This window comes from Chiloscyllium plagiosum, chromosome 18 (genome assembly GCF_004010195.1).
Source record: "Chiloscyllium plagiosum isolate BGI_BamShark_2017 chromosome 18, ASM401019v2, whole genome shotgun sequence".
Taxonomy (NCBI): Eukaryota; Metazoa; Chordata; class Chondrichthyes; order Orectolobiformes; family Hemiscylliidae; genus Chiloscyllium; species Chiloscyllium plagiosum.
In genome coordinates this window covers 66,455,543-66,473,230 of record NC_057727.1, presented here as the reverse complement: position 1 = coordinate 66,473,230, position 17,688 = coordinate 66,455,543, and the positions used below count along the sequence as shown (strand labels likewise).

Below are 17,688 nucleotides of genomic sequence, written 5' to 3'. Positions count from 1 at the left end.
ACGTTCCCCTGCCTCACCCCATGAAACAGTCCCAAGGCGAGGTTTGCAAGCGTAGGTACAGAGTACAGATTTCTTTACACTGCCTGTCAAATACTCCGAGGCCAACTATTGCAAGATCAGATGGAAAGTAAGGATCCTAGTTTTGCGCCCCTTTCGACGCACTCAGCTCAGGCACAGAATGGGTTAAATACAGATGCAAGTTCCTTCACCAATAAAAGACCCCAGAATTGAACAGAACTTGGAAACAGAGTAAATAACGCTTACTGCTGCATGATCCAACACTTCCAGGTCAATAGCATGTTTCATACATAGTATAGCTCCCTCTAAGACTGTCTATCAAACACTCAGGTGAGGTGTGGAATAGGTAAGTTAAAGAGTAAAGCTCCAAGCTCCATTTGAATTATTCCATGAAAGAACTGCCATACAAGATAAAGTAAAGCACAGTATGGGCTAGATACAGAATATACAGAGGAACCTCAATTATCTGAATACCAATTATCCAAAAATCGGATTATCCGAAGAGGATCTCGAGATCCCGATGGAAACATTACATCAAAGACGTGTTTCCAACAGTGATCGCATCTTTTGTTTACAGTGATTAAACAGGCACCATCTCCAAATGACTGACCCCCTGCCCCCCTCCCTCTCCCCACACTTTCCCTGGAGTTCCACACAGGGGTTACCCTAAACCCCACTTCCCCACATAATCTCTCCAACATTACCGTATCAAAACGTTGCAGTAAAAAGTTGTGTGTGGGGCTGCGTGTGCATGCTATTTGGAGACTTACCCCACAAAGGCAGCTGCAGCAGTAGTCTTTCTGTTAGTGTCCAGTCCAGCTGCCCCAGAGAGGGGGCAAGTATGTACGGGGTTGGATGGCATTGGGGCGGTGTTTCACGGTGTTGGGGGCAGAGGAGGCGGGGTTGGTGGACGGGGACTTGTGTGTTGTGTGCTTATGCAGTCTCCTGAACGGGGAGCAGACTTTAAGAACTCCGAGCCCCAGAGGAAAGGCATTTAATCGATTAACCGAATAATCGATTAACCAAAGGAAGTAGTGTCCGCCCTTCACGTTTGGATAATTGAGGTACCTCTGTAGTTAGCTCTACATTGTCTTATCAAGTACTCACATGTCAAGCAAAGCAAGGAAGACCACAGAGAAAGGCTTTTTGTATCAATCCAACTATGTACCTTTGCTCCAACTGTGACAGAGTGATTTCTGTGCTATGGCACTTTCCCAGACCCACCAGCCCTGGACTCTCTGAGCGGGATCACTATCTCGTGATGGATTAGGGTGGCTTTGTGTCATGGGGCAATCCCAGAATAAACTTCATGCAGGACCCCAATCGCCCAAAGATAGCTCTGGGAAGTTTCTATAATGCTGCGATCAATGGCCATTCCCTGTGGCCTCTCAGCTCAGCTCCTCATTACCTCAGCCAGTGCTTCTGTCTCCAGGGCCTTGTGATCTCCGAGACTGCTGTGGCGAGTGGATGCAGACGTCTGCCTCACGGGTTGACAGTCTCCGAGGTTCTTCCGGTCGGGATAATTGATGCTGCCGGCACTCCCAAAGGTGGCCAGGCGCCTTTTCTCCGGGCTCTCCATCCGGCCCCGGTTGACGGTGATCTTGTGGGGGCTGCTGGGGCATGCTGCGGCCCGGGGAGGTGTGTCGATGGCCGGCCCTGATCCTCTGACTGGACTGTGAGCATCCCCACCACTGCGACGTCGCTGAATCGCAGCGCCATCGGACCTCAACCGAACCCTGAAAGAAATAGAGGAATTGGCAGTTCATTTGACATCCTTGACAAATCCGGAACATCCTTCCACAGCTAAAACTGATGTTGTGTCCCTCTTGGAATGTGGGAAATGCGGCAGCCAATTTATGCAGCTCCCACAAACAGCAATTATCTTACAATAATGGTGTTCATGGAGGGATAAATATTTTCCAGCACGTCACAAGAGCTCCTCTGTCACTTTCTTCAAAAGCAGCATCTTTTACATTCCCTTGAGAGGATAGACTCAGTCCCAGTTTTAAAACTTTACCAGAAAGGTACTGGCAGTACAGCACTCCCTCAGCCCTGCACAGGAGAATCAGTCCAGATTCTGTGCTCTGGTATCTGGAATAGAACTTGAACCCACAACTCAAGAGTTATCCTTTGAGGCACTATTGGCACTGGATGGACTCAGGTTACTGGAATGAAGGGATTAGTCAGTCATTCTGTCTATTGATGCCTTATACTCAATGCAGCAACAGCTTCTGATAGTACAAAGGTCTCATTTATTGGAGCGCGTTTACTTCTCCTGTTCCAATTAGAGCCATTCTTTATGCACCAATCTAGGCAACGAATGATGGCCAGTTATTTAATTCTGTATAAGGCACTGTGGATTAGCCTGATCCTTTTGGTACACACTAGCACTGAATCAGGAGGATTGGGTAGTTTTCATACACTGGTCAAGAGGCACAGAGGCTCTCTTTGGTGCCTTACGGCCCACCCAAGCTTGACAGACAGCTTTTAATAACATAGAGAGTACGCTTATTCACTATGGCATCAGTGAGAGCCACAATCACACATTTATCATTGTTTGTTACACTTGGTTAGGGACATGAATAGGAAAGGTTTAGAGGGATATGTGCCAAACACAGGCAAATGGGATTAGTTTAATTTGGGTAACTTGATTGACATGGATGATCTGGGCGGAGGGATCTGTTTCCACGCTCTATGACATAATGTTGAATTCTGCCACCTACTCCCTTCATTGTCCCCTCTTTCTATCAGGCAGGTCCACAAGGGCCAACATTTATTGAACACCCCCCACACAGCTTTTGTATTCAAGGAAAGGAAACCTGTACCTGCCCAGGATTCCACCGAAGGAAAACTCTGGCAAGTGGTCGGATGGAGACTGGAGGTCATTCTTCGAAGAGGCCTTGTCATCCAGAAGCGGGCCACTGCTGGCCTCACTGTCTGCCTTCTGGCTCAGGCTGTCCGAGAAGGCATCATCCCTGAGGACAGAAGGCAAAAGGTCATCTACTGCTCAACTTGAAACAAAAAAAAAGACCATGCAATTATATAGTGACTTCCACGACCTCTCAAAGCTCTAGACAGGGAAGATTGTACCTCTTTTGTAACAGTGCAAAAGCAAACTTTCTCACAGGAAGTTCCCAAAAACAGCAAAGTGATAATGAATCTGTTTTGGCAGGGTCAGCTGAGGGACAAATATTCTACAAGACACCACAGAGGGATTCCTCCTTCTTGTCTGAAATAGTGTTAAGGGATCTTTGATGGGGACAAAGGGAATCTCAGTTTAACATCTTACTGAAAGATGACACCTCCAACAATGCTGCATTCCTTCAGTACTATTCAAGGCTCTGGGGTGGTCTTTAAATCCGCAATGTTCTGACTTTGAGGCAAGAGTACGGCCCAGTGTGTCAGAGCTCATTCACACACTGATGCATATTCAACAATAGTCACGTATTGCTATACTCAGAGGGCTGAGCAGCCACATAGCTATTTGAAATCATTCAATATTAATCAGGGTGAAGTGTAGAATGCAACAGAAAACAGGTTAAAGGGACAGGGAAGACCCAATGTTAAAATGCAGTTTTGCAATACACCTGTAGTATTATGACACACATTTCAGACCACATAGCCATCATACACCAAGAAGCTTACATGACACCACAACATTTCATGTTCCGATATGACGGTACCAACCTTGCCATCAGTCACTGTCTGCGTAATGCGCAGTCAGTACAGTAACATCACTAAGCACAGGACACCAACTGTGTAAGTTTATGATATTGTAGTTATGTAAATAGCTAGTTTGTAAATAAACTTCAAGATATCTGTCTCAAAAAGATCTTAAAACTCTAGTATTTAAGAAGGTTAAAATAAATAGCATTGTGCTAGGAATAACTGGTCTCCAAAAGCTAGTTGTGACAGCCAATTATTAGTAATGAGTAAGTGTTAAAAGATAATTGTAGTGGCTAATTATTGGTAAGTCATAAGCAATCTCTCGCTAATAAGTACAATTGTCCACCCAGGAAATTCTGTGTCACTGGTCATGGGTTATTGGTACCAGTGAGTGCTAAAGGCTGAAAAGATGACAACTGTTTGGCAAAAATGAGAAGTATTCTCCTCACAATAATTCATTGATTTGTCAGAGTTCAAAGCTGAAGTTACAACTACAACCAAAACCAAAGCTACACTGGAAACAATGACCTCTCTACCTTACTCTCTCTAAGAAAATGGAACATGAGAGGCTGTCCCTGACTCAATTTGCAAACGTAATTACCACCTTAAGTAGTCCGGAAATGCCACATGACAACACTCCTAAAAGAAAATGCAGCTTAATAACACACAAAAAAGTGGTTTTCAACATTAAAAAAAAACCGTAACAGCTTGAAAATTGCACAGAAATAGAAAAGCCTTCTTAACTTCTTCACTTTTTATGGCACCTGCAGACACAAACCTGCTACTAAAGGTACCTCCTAAAATGGGCAACATGCAATTTAAAAAAAGAGAAGCCAACAAAAATAGAGAAAAGCACAACACTGCAATACAGATTCTTATACTGGCATTTTAAAAATGAAAACTAAACCATGAATTAGATTGAATGATTTATTGTCAGTTGTATTTAACAAATAAATAGTGAAAAGGGTAATATGTTACCATGCTCTGGCACCACTTTGACTTTGAGAAGGTAAGAAGATATAAGACTGAAATTAAGATAGAAGACACCCTTTTGTGTTCCACACAACATCAGTGGCACGGGGTGGGTGGGCTCTTCACCACAGGCCAACCAACACCCCTGCATCACATTCCATTCCAGGAGTACCAACTCAGGCCTACTGCATCGCTGCAGCTTGAAGCCCAATATCTGACACCGACTCCAGATGCTGCCTTTTCCAACGTCATCAGTGATGCCCATTCTGCCACTGATTTGCTACTACCAGTGCCGGGCCCAAACAACAACGAAGTCACCGATCATCAGGCTCCATCTTTTCCTGCTGGGCCTACCTCACCAATGTCACCTCCGCTGATGCTGACAGCAGCTCCCCTGCTCGGCCCTCAAGTCAACTCCTCTGCCACCACCTTACCACAATCTTCCACCAAGAGTCCGTGCTGGGCCCAGTCACTGCCGTTGTTGCCGTCACCATGACAGAGTTCTTCACAGCCGAATAAGTACAAGAAGGGTGGGGGAAAAAAGCACGAGAAAAAGAAAAAAAGAAACAAAAAGATAAATGGATGGAGCAGACGAACCTTGAGTTCAGTAGCCTGACTCCTCCACTACCTTACTAGAACCGGATTGGCATTCCAGTAACATTCTGTCAGAGCTTTAGCTATTTAAAGAAAGCACCAATCTTTATGGATCTGTAGATATCTGACAAAGAGCAACAGATAGTCAAACGTCTTCTCGTCTCGGGCACTGAAGGGTCAAGAAGAATAAAATCCTCTGGGTACTTCTGAAGATGACTTGCAAAGATCCTGACAAAAGTCTTCATATTTTAGCTGATCAACTTTAAGTTTGAGTTAAATGCAGGATATATAGCTTTGAGTTCACATCACACTGCCAACAGCCAGGTGAAACCGTCAACTAATATGTGAGGAGGTATCGATGCAATGGCATGGAATGTAATTTCACCAAAGGCAATTGAGCTGAAATGTTAATGGAAAAAAACGATCACTCAATTCAGACCTAAATCTTTTCGGAAAGCCCTTCCGGACAAATCAATGGAATATGTCATTGGCATGTCACTAGCAAAAGGATGTAAGTTCGAAGTAATTGTCACAAGGCACGATCATCTACAAGTGCTCAACTCTGGAACAAGCACTGCAGCCATCAACAGGTTCAGTGGAACATACTGTATGATATGTGGCTCGTCTCACTACCAAGACAGTGTCCAGCACTTTGTGATGTATGCAAGCTATGTTCCACAAGAGGATGTTGGGCTAAAATGTGTAGGAAATCCAATCACACAGAGAAACCCAAAGTGCAACACAGTGCTCCACAGTAACATGTGAAGACTAACCAAACGGAATAATTTCCAAGTAGTTTCCAAAGTTCCATCCAGGTCATAAAAGATCATCATCAAAATGCAAGAGGTAATTGCAGTGTTACAGCTCACAGACCTCAGTCAGACAGTGGCCACACTACGTGAACACTGTCAGAAAAACTGAAACCTTTTGCTCCAACTGAGTGGAATGGACAATATGCACTAAATGTCAAGTTTTCCACTGGTGCAAGTGCAAATATCATTCCTAGATATATCCTAAGATGTTTTCAGGAAACTGGCACAAAGTGGTGCAGTCCACACACCTAAGCTAAATGCTTAAAATGGGGCTGACACGCCATGCAGTGGCATTATCGAAAGTGCCAACATGGATCCTAGCTTGACACCTGAAATTTCTTTCCATTGTCAGTCCATCAGCTTACGTGGAGCTGTACATCATTACTATCCACAGTAACAAACCTGTCAGTTGCGACACCAATGATTCCAGACTGCAACATGGATTTCATACATTTTACTCACAGCTGAACAGAGCAGCTTTAGCAAGCCAAACCTCATGTTCAATTGCAATAGCTCAAACAGCAGGGGGTCTGAACACATTCAACTGGTCCCCAAGCTTGGACACCCATTCTCGTCTCAGCGGTGAACTAGGACTCTCGTAGAATATAATCTTCAAAGGCAAACAGGTTGTATTCCGCAAGCTAAAAATATACACAGAGGTCACAGGGATGCTTTAAAAGCCTCAATAGATTGCCATATGAATCTACCTATTAGCTCAATATTAATCGGGACTGACTACTTAATCAAATGAAACATGCCAATTCTATATCATCCTCGACACTCAACAGAATCTGTCATTCTGCATGGGATTCCTTCTGAGCTGTGGGGCAAGGTTGCAACTGGCATTTTATGTGCCCATGGACACAGGTTACATTCTGGTGGGTGACTATTTCACCAAATTTCACTTTGTACGGCAAATCGAAGATATTACTGGCGCAACACTGACGTAAACCTGCAGAATAATTGAAGCAAATAGTAGTGACACACGAAATTGGAGAGTAAAAGGAGATGCCGGTGGGGTGAGCAGTACGAGAAGGTTTACTTGGAGCAGAAACAACCGTAGATAAAGGGGGCCATTTCTTTACTGTAGATTCTAGTTTACAATTATTGTACACTGCTCTGTAAAACAGTCTAAAAGGTAGGTAATGTGAGGGTTAGTCAGAGTAAAGCGACCACTATTCAACAGTGTTTCTCATCCCTAAGAGCGCCCAGCTCCTGTTCCATTGTGCCTCCTCTGACAATTGGCAATGGGATGTTACAGGACTATGACCACGAACCCTTGTTGCTGGGCAAGCTTCAACCCAGTTGCCTGGGCAGTATTTAGCCCCAGGTCTCAGAGACGAAAGGCGAGGGATAGAGGTTCACATTAATTCTCATTCTTAACTTTGACCTATGAGGCCACGCGCCCAGCACTGCCACCAAAGGGGAGGTGACTGGGATAAAGCCCTCTGGGGGATGTCCTACCGCATGTGACGAAGCCAGCAATTGGTAAGGAGTTTTGAAAACAACATATTAATGGGGGGGGGGTGTAGGAAGTATTGCGATTGTAAAGCTGTGGGGTCATGGCTTTCGATAGCAAATCCACCCCCGCATTTTTAATGTAACACACCAGGCTCAACCAGTCCATATCCATTTAGAGGCAGATATAAGCCTTCCATGCAGACACACACTCACATGTCCTGTACCACGATGTATTGGTGGGGTATTAGACCATCCAATCCATTGTGCCGTCCTTCCCACCAATCCTCAGACGCCCGGTGGTACAGCAGTAGTGAGGCTCCTTTCTTAAACGACAACTCCCGGGGCGATCGGCCGACATAGTCAAACTTAGCGATAGCTTCGATCTGCTCCATTTCTGAAAGAGGGGAGAGACCCCATAGTGCAGGGAGTTAATGACTGAAATTGTACAACAAGAGACTGGTCACATATTGTGTATTTTTTAATCCAGTGGGAGGTGGGGGGTGTTGGGCTTAATGCTAGGTTTATCGAGATCAAGGAAGGGGAGACATGTTTAGACCATCTCCCTTCGTGCATGAGTTTGGTTTCAAGAGTACTGTCTACTCTTCATGAAATCGTACAACACAACACAAGACAATTCAGCGTGGGAAAGGTAACCAATTCATTCTCTGTTCTCCTTCCGTAACACTGCAAATATTTCCTTACTTTCATCCAATTCCCTTTTGACCATTAGAACTGAATCTGGGTCCATCACTGTTCTCAGGCAGTGCAATTCAGATCATAACCCATTATGTTTTTTAAAAAAGACTTAATTTCCCTTTGCTCCTATACCTGCTCATCATAAATCTGCATTCTCCCTCTCTGGAGATGTCATGGCTTGTTGCTGGTTTCAGACAGCTGTGTTCACAAGATCCTTTAATCATTGGATCGTAAGTGCATCAGAGATTATGGGGCCAGTTCACTGTTCTGCTTATATGACAATGCAGTGGCAACCACAGCTCAGTTGTTAGCACCTCTTTTCTCTGGCTGTGGGTTCAAGTCCTACTCTGAGAGTAAATTAATGCTGGCACTCCAGTACAGTAACCAGGAGAGTGCTTTGCACTGTTCCAGGAGATGGATTTCAGATTAAACCTCAAGCCAAGGCCCTGTCTACCCCCTAGTGGTATTATTTACAAGCAGCAGGGGGGGGGGGCTATCCCTGGTATTTTGGTCAACATATATCCTGCTACCAACATCACAAAACAGGCTATTGTGAAAAGGGACGCAAATTGTCAAAGCTTTTCGTCTTACACTCATTGGAGCAATTTACATAAATATCAGGAAAATGCCTTGAGCAGTCAATCTGCCTGGTTTAAAATTTAAACAAAGCCTGGCAGTCATCTCTAACTGATGCATTCTCTATAGTAACGCCTCCAACAAGCAGAGTCAACTTGCCAACCAATCAGCACTATCCTCTCATATAGTGCAAATGTTGGTTTCCCCTTTGAATTGGCGTTCTTGTGAATTGTCCTGAGTGCCAGACAAAAAAACTTCACCAAAATGGGGCTTTTTTTGAAGTAATACTCAAATTCTGTACTACCATATGACTAAAATCAATATCTAATCAAGATTGAATTTCTATTCATTGAGAATGTGTGTGCGTGTACATGCTGCACACCAGCATGAGTGTGTGTTGCCTACCAGATTTCCTGATGAACCTGGATTTATTCAATAAAAATTTGGAACTGCAAGTTATTCTCCATGATACTGAGACTGTGATTGAATGTTCTAAAAACCCAGCTGGCTCACTCATAGCATTTAGGCAAGAAGATCTGCCGTCCTTACATAATCTGCCACCAACATCCCAGAAAAGAATTTAAAAAAAAATTTAAATTCAAACAGCTGCTATGGTGTGATATGATCTTACATTGCCAAATCATCTGGACCACTCATCTCAATATTATATAACCATCTCCCACAGAAAGAATGGGGTAACCTTATTGGAACATGCAAGATTCTGAGAGGGCCTGACAGAGTGGATGCTTTCACTAGCGAGGCAATCTCAAAACTACAGGACTCAATTACAGAATGAAGGGACAGTCATTTAAAACTGAAAACGTTAAGGAACTTCTTCCGCCTGGAATTCTCTACCTCACAGGCTAATCACTGATGGTATTTAAAGAAGAGATAGATAGACTTTTGAAATATCGAGGCATTGAGGGCTGCGAGGAGTTGGTATGAAAGACAAACTGAGACCTGGGACAGATCAGCCATGATCATACAGAATGGCAGGCAAGCTTCAGGGGCTGGATGGCCTACTTCTTTTGTCCTCATGGTTGAAGATCAAAACAGAGAACTATTTAGGGCTCTCATTCCTAATCATCATTCAGTAAACCCATGTGAAAAATACCTGTGTTACATAGATATCAGGACTGTCACTACCCACTGAACTGGAGAAGAGCTGGGAGAAATAAAAGCCAGCTTTCATCTTGATAAACTGCGAAACAGGTAGAAGGGGACCAGTGGTTCATTCCTGTTTTTAGGTTTATGAAGCAGGATGCTTTAAACAAACAAAATAACATTAGTAAATGCTACAGGTCAAAATCCAAAAGGTGTGTTGTTAATCTCCTTAAAAACATTCTGACACATACATTTACTGTAAGGAACGAAGGTTACTACAGCCCCAGATAAAAGCTCACTCAGAGCACAGAAGGGTGTAGTGAGACAGAATGTTCACTAGAGGAAGCCACATGCCAGCCAGGTCACCCGAAACATGAAGACAAACCAGTTTCTCGACCTCAGGACCTCACACTGCATTTTACAGACAGTGGCAGTGCTTCTAAAGTGTAGCTACTGTTGTAATGTAGGAACAACAGCAACCAATTTATGTGCAGCAAGCTCGTACGAACTGCAATGTGCGAAAGACCTGACCATCTGTTACAGTGGCACTGGTTGAGAGATAAACATTGGCTAAGGCACTCAGGAGAGGCCCTTTCTTCAGAGAAATGGCTTGGGTTTTTGACCTTCTCCTGATTTAGAAAGCAAGTCCTCAATTTAACATGACATCAGACATACTGTGTTCGAGGGAGTGTGACTGACTGGACACTGTGGTTTCCAACAATCTATAGTTTGAATCTCTAATCTTTTGAAGGCAAATTGTGAAAATGTGTTCTATACAATATTGTGGACTTTATGAATCTGGTACCTGCTGGACTGTTATCAGAAAATCAATGTGAAACCTGTTGGTATCCAACAGAATCAATAATATTGAAAAGGTCATCTGCTTTGGTTTGAAAAAGGCAAAACTGGTCTGTTTTCTTAATAGAGTTGATGAGGGTTTGAGGAGTTGTGCAGAGATCAAGATATCCCTGCACATGATTCACCAAAAGAGATAAAAGGATAAGAAATAACCAGAAAGGCTCATGGAACGTTGGCCTTTATCTTCAGGATAGTGAAATACAGAAGGGAGGAAGTGACCATTTATTCCAGTGCTTTGATCCAAGTCCATCTGGAGTACTGCTTTCAGCTTTTGACATCTTGCATCCAAACTGATACATTGGGCTTTGAGGGAGTGCAGAACAGATTAATCAGGAAGATACCAGAAAATACAGGGTTAAATGAGGAGGATAGGTCGTATAAACTTGGCTTGCATTCCATGTTCTTGGCTTGTGATAGATACAGGACAGATGTCAGAGGTAATTTCTTCACTCAGAGTAGTAGGGGCATGGAACCCACTGCCTGCAATAGTTGCAGGCTCACCAACTTTACAGGCGTTTAAATGGTCATTGGACAGGCATATGGAGGAGAATGGAACGGTGTAGGTTAGATGGGCATCAGACTGGTTTCACAGGGCGGTGCAACATTAAGGGCCGAAGGGCCTGTACTGCGCTGTAGTGTTCTATGTACTACGTAATTGAGGTGTTCAGTATAACAAAAAGAATGATAGGGTAGATGATGCAAGGATTCGGAACATAACCAAAGGACACAATAAAATTGGAGTCAAGCTATTTAGGAATCAAACCAGGAAGTAATGTTTCACTCACAGGGCAGTGGAAATTTGGAACTTTATCCTCCTAAAGGCTGATCACTCAGGGCTCGAAACTTAAGGCTTAGTAGGCAAAGAGCAGAGGTGGGAGTGAAAGGGATTTGGACTGCAGCTCAGTGAGGATTTTATTGATAGTGGGATAGATCTGAAGGGCTGAATAGACAGCAGGGAATGGAATCTGCCACTTACTCCTATTTAATCTGACCAATCCCCCCCCCCCCCCGCCGTGTCAGAATCTCAAAGCTCTCAGAGAGGATCATAAACAAGGCTAAAGTCATCCCAAGAACAAGGAAATAGAAAGACTGGAGCGTGACTGAAGGACAACAGAGTCTAATGGTGTTTAATTCTCTCTGGGTGACTATTGACCATGACTGCAGTTGGGAGGACAGTTGGCCATTAAGAGTTGGTGGAGTAGAAACTTGACAAAACGCCCAAGTCAAATTACATCTGACTGGAGTTATCTCAGTTACCTGGCCTGACAGTTCTGAGAGAAGGGAGGCTACCCTAGCTTCTTGCCTGATTTGCATTGCCAGTCTTGACTGTTGGAAACAGTGGTCACATTGCGACTTACCATCGTCACTGGTGTGTGGTTCAGTGCCATTGTCATGGTCTACTTCATCAATGGCACCAGGCTCGCTGTGAGGACTGTCACTGCAACAGAGCAATAAGAACATTAACTGAGCCCGCACGGCCCTACCACCCAGAGTTGCTGACTAATGTTTGACCGAGGGCCGAAGGCACCGTAATGTATGTCGGACCCACTCCGGAGAATGGTTTCCATTCCTCCCGGAGTTTGTGGGAATTAAAGATTAATCTCCGTGACAATGCTGCGAGCATCACTCGGGCAGAGAAGAGCAACGGTAACGTCAGAAAACTATCAATCAGAGATCAATCAGTCTGGCTGACCACTGACCAATCAGGAAATGAATTATCTTCTCAAATGAGAGTGAGGTGGTGGGGCGCCATGAAATAGATATGTCAGGTGACCAACGGTGGAATGTGGAAGCGGAGCTGGGATATGACATGGAAACCTTCTGCACTAACTCCTGCTGAGTGACAGGACCGTCCCTGTGATTCTGTACATCAAGCTTCTGATTTCACTCACTGTCCTATTTGCCTTTCACAAATCATTCATAGAACAGGAGGAGGCTATATGGTCCAGGAAATCTCTTTCGGCTCCCAGTAGAACAATTCAGTCATTTCCACTCTCCTGTTCTGTCTCAGTAGCCTTGCAAGTCTGCCTCCTTCTATTGCCTCTCCAGGTTCCTGTCAAAATCCTTGATCATCTCCATTTCCACAATCCACAGAGACAGCCTGTTCCAGGTCATTACCATTCGCATCAAAAACTGTCCTTCCTCATTCTCCCTGCACCTCTTAAACAGGAATCCCCCGGTCCTTGTACCACCAGCTAACGGGAAGAACTTTCCTGGTGTTCCTTCTCTAAACCCGTCATAATCCTGTACACCCTTTACTAAATCTCCTTTTAATCACACTTACTCCAAGAACAACCCCAATTTCACCCATTTAATCTTGTAGCTAAGAATACTTCATTGTCTTTCAATCCTCTTGAGAACCCTGACACTCTTCCTAACACATGATCAACACAACGCAATTCTCTCATTGTGGCCAGAGTAGAATTTTATAAAGTTCAGCCTAGCTTACCTGTTTTTGTACTCAATACCTCTATTTATGAAGCTTAAGATCCCGTATGCCTTGCTAATTAATCTCTCAGCATGTCCTACTATTCCCATCGGACGATGCACATTAACTCCTAGGGTCCCTCTGTTTCTACACATTTGTTGGAATGGTATAATTAAGTCTAAATTGTCTCTCTCTATTCTTTCTGCATCACTTCGCACTTCTCTGTTTAGATCCCACTTGCCTCTGAAAATGCCCATTCTGCCAACCTATCCAGTTCCAGGGCAATTGTAGCTGGGCAGGCAATGCTAGAGAGTGGGCAATGACTGTGCCCAGTCACACCGAGACAGAGCAGAACATTCTGAACCTAGTACCACAAACCCCCTGCTCAGTTTAAACTTAGCTGGTTCCAAATGGGGCAACATTTGGATGCTACAATTGGTGCATGGACTCAGGATTGGCAGAACACCCTGGGCACAGATGGCATTGCATGCTGAGTAAAGATTGGACCAGGACCTCATGGGTTTCTGGGTGCATAATGAGGGGTTGACGCAGAGCAGCAAGGGTGGATGTGAGGAGCATTATACAATAATTACAGTCTTTATTGTGCATTGTTATAGCGGAGTGTTGTTATGAACAATCATTCTTTACCAGTATTCCTCGCCTCCTGTCATACACTTCTCGTACACCGGTCCTTCCAGCTCCTTGTGACTTGGGAATATCCCCTCGTGGTTCACGATGATACTTTTGATGACCTCGTTGACGTGTGCCTGGCAGGAGACGGGGTCTTGGCCGTCAGGGATTGGCATCAAGGTGGGGCCGAAGCAGATGGCCAGGTTATAGGGGTCCATCATGTTCTCATCACTGTACTGGGACAGACTGAAACACACAGACACAGCCAAACCATCACCTTCGCTTCTGATTGTAACCTGATGGTGCCTGTCAGGGGTAACCCAGGTCTGCCTGTTGGTCTGCTCTCTGTCCTTCCTCTGCTTCACTCGAGAAACGTCCCACTCGCCTCGCCACACCCCACCGTCAATGCCCTCGTCACCCTGACACCCCCCCCAGCCTCTCTGCGCCTTTTACCCCACTCCCCTTAACCCGCAATGTGCCCTTTACTCCTGATCCCACCCCACCCCAAACCCATGTCCTTTACCTAATCCCTCACCCACCACCGTTCACCCCCCCCCCCCCCAACCCTCACTACACCTTTTACTCCCACCACCCTCACTGCCCCCTTGCACATGCAGATATTCCAATCCTGGACCCGTGACCAACTCTGCCTTCACAATGCTCCCACCAGTCCCCCCCCCATTGACCCTCAGTTGGCGTGCGTGCACGGCACACACAACATAAAGCATGACACAGTGGAACAGTTTGCTGGGAATTCCGAGTGCATTGAAAACAAAGCACAGGGAGGGATACACAGGGTGAGCAGGAGCAGTTGGTGGGAAGCTGAACACAATGGTACTTACTGGTTGAGGAAGGCAAAGAGATATCGCATCACGATGATGACAGTCCGTGAGAGGGTCACTATGATCTGCTGGAGGTGGTGAGTCCTCTCAATAGCGCTCTCGATCTCTGTGTGGTCGACAAGGGTAAAGAGCTTTAAGTACATCTCGTCTGTGTATCCCTAACAGTATCCGGTGCCAGAAAGGTACAGATAAAATGTACATGGATTTCCAGCGTGCAACCTCCACAGAGTGAGGGCATCATTGACTTTGTCTGGCAGTGTACACCACACAATGATGGCTGATCTCCAGTTCAATTCAAATCAAATCAATGGAGATTAAACATTGAGACAGGAGTATTGCAGGAAACTGAACGCATTACGCATTTACATTGCTGCTGAACGAAGTGACTCAATTCTTCATCCACCACCTTCTCATCTCAACATGAGCCGCCAGGATATCTGGTCAGATGTGAAGAAGTTTTATTGTATTAGAAATGTTAACTTTTTATTCATCCATGGAACGTGATCACGGTTGGCTGACCTGCATAGATTGCCCATGAGAAGCTGGTGGTGAGCTACCTCCTTGAACTGCTGTAGTCCCCATGCTGTAGGTACACTCACAATACCGTTAGGGAAATCCCAGGATTTTGACCCAGTGATAGTGAAGGAATGGCGATATATTTCCATGCCCAATTATTAGTTTTATGTAAAACTATTTACCTCAATGTAATCATACTGGATCAATTGAATGGCCTCACGAAATATCAACATTTCGATTAAATTTCGAGTCAATTTCTCCTCAAATACCCTGTGACTGCAATCAGCTGAGTGCGCGAGTGAGAAGGCCCGCTGCGTTAAGTTTCATTTAAGGTAGTGTTATATTATTAAGTGACTTATATGCTGCAAATAAAAGTATAACAGTGATGTGTACACCCCCTCGCATTATATTTCAATTACTCCGTGTGTGTTTTTACTTTGATTAGGTGCACCTCTTGATTATCCAGAATACTTGATCAATCTGCACACTCCTGGTCCCACAGATGCCGGTCAATAAAAGGTTTGCTGTATATGTACTGTCCTTGACAAGAATGAACCTTGACCCTGACCTGTGGCATGTTCCCCAATACTAACTATTTCAAGAGCTGTGTTAACAGCCTTGATGTGCTACTGATGAGCTGTGGCTCTACATACTGCAGCAGCAGCAGCAGCAGCGTTACAATGTTATGCAGGAAGTGTCAGAAAAAAAAACCTGATGTCCCCGTACTTACTGATAGAGCAGATTAAATCCAGGAACCTCTCCTTGGGGAAGAGTGGGTTTTCCAGGCCACGGAAGTACAGCTTCAGGACCCCAGCGACTGAGTTGATGTCATGCTCGTTGCGATCATCCACGAGGGGGTCCTCACCTGGTTTGTAAAGAGAGTTTATATTAATGCCGGGCCTTCAGGGTGACTGGGCATCAAGGGTTCAGCCTCAAGGTTGCAGGCGGAAATTGTAGGCGTCCACTCCCCTGAGCTTCCCACTGTCAAAAGAAAGAGGTGGAGCAAAAGACTTGCATTTGTATTTTTTTGGACACCCTGAAGCATTATACAGTCAGTGAAGCACTTTTGGTAATATAACCACAATGCAGGAAATGTGGCGGCCATTTTCTTTGCATTGAAAGCTCCCATGAGCAGCAAAGAGATAATGACCAGGTTTTAGAGACTGAGGGATAAATATTGTCCAGGATAACTCCCCCGACTCTCCTTTGAAACGGTGCCATGGGATCACTTATATCTGAGGCCTTGGTTAAGTGTCTCATTTCAAAGCCACTTCCAAAAATAAATGAATATTCTTCTATATTTTGGATCTGTGCAGAGATGACATTAGTTTCCACGCGTATAATAGGTTTAATTAGCCATGCTTTAAAATGTCCATTCCGTGATCTTCAAGCATGATCTTTTCAGCAGCTATTTATTTTTCCCTGAGTCCACACCCAGACTTAACAAAATCAAATGCAGTGAGCATCAATTGTTAAAATAAAAAGACCCTCACAATCAAACTCAGGTCAACTGAATGTGACTCGGAGGCCAACAGCAAGGATGAAGAGTAAAAATTGGCCAGGTAGATTTTTCTAATCAACCTGTTCAGAGATGTTATGACACCATCCCTTGAAGCAGGTAGGATGTGAACCTGGGCCTCCTGATTTAGCGGTAGGGACACTACCACTGCACAACAACCCTTTAGAAACCGACAAGGTAAGCTGAGAGGCGTTGAGGGGGTGATGGATTTTGAGGAAAGACGGACTGGAATCATTGGTTTCTTTAAAACTTCATTCACAAGCAGTATTTATTTCCCGTAGAGTCACAAATTGCTGAGCGGCTGAAGTCACATGTCGGTCAAATATACCAGACCAGGTAAGGATAGCAGTTTCCTTCCCCAAAGGATATTAGTGAACCAGATGGGTTTTCCTGACAACTGGCAGCAGATTCACCACTCGACTCTTAATTCCAGATTTTTATTGAATTCAATTTCCACCATTTGCCATGGTGGGATTCCAACCCAGATCCCCTGGGTCTCAGGATTAACAGTCCAGTGACAATACCCCACTGGGCCATCAGCTCCCCAAAGGATAGGGTTAGTGATCCCTCAGTTAAGACACGCTTAGTGTTTGAGAAGATTTATTACTGTTTTAACATCTGTGCATGTGAGAGCAGGAGGAAACAAACTCCGGGAGCCCATAAAGAATCAGCAGCCAATGGGTTAATGTGGGAGATAGCGAGGGGGCAAATCCTGGTTTCATTTTATTTCTCATTGAAACGCCAGAGGGCTTGATTTCAGGTGAGTGGGTAATTGTACAATTTGTCTGAAACTAATTTACTAACAAAATCAAACAAACAGTCATTAAAACTCTATAACGAGGTGCAATCCCCCTCGATGTCAGTTAATGTGCCGTACGTGAAGCTTTGCCTGCAGACCTGTTGCAGAGTCAGGAAAACAGGAGCTCTCGACATACTGCCAGCACCCATCGCGATCACATTACTTTGGGTTCTGATCAAACCAAGAGAGCTCCCAGC

General features: G+C 44.6%; 1 protein-coding gene across 1 annotated transcript in view; it reads right to left on the bottom strand.

Moving 5' to 3' along the window:
• Positions 1-17,640, bottom strand: part of LOC122559274 (SLIT-ROBO Rho GTPase-activating protein 3-like) — a 32,876-nt gene extending 15,236 nt beyond the window's left edge. Inside the window, exons 1-8 of the mRNA XM_043708655.1 lie at positions 17,570-17,640; positions 15,904-16,073; positions 14,658-14,763; positions 13,834-14,061; positions 12,116-12,195; positions 7,737-7,917; positions 2,844-2,993; positions 1,427-1,754 (exon numbers count right to left, since the gene is read on the bottom strand). Coding sequence (XP_043564590.1) covers positions 1,427-1,754; positions 2,844-2,993; positions 7,737-7,917; positions 12,116-12,195; positions 13,834-14,061; positions 14,658-14,763; positions 15,904-16,073; positions 17,570-17,640 — 1,314 coding nt within the window. The remainder of the gene's footprint in view (positions 1-1,426; positions 1,755-2,843; positions 2,994-7,736; positions 7,918-12,115; positions 12,196-13,833; positions 14,062-14,657; positions 14,764-15,903; positions 16,074-17,569) is intronic.
• Between the last annotated feature and the right edge of the window lie 48 nt (positions 17,641-17,688).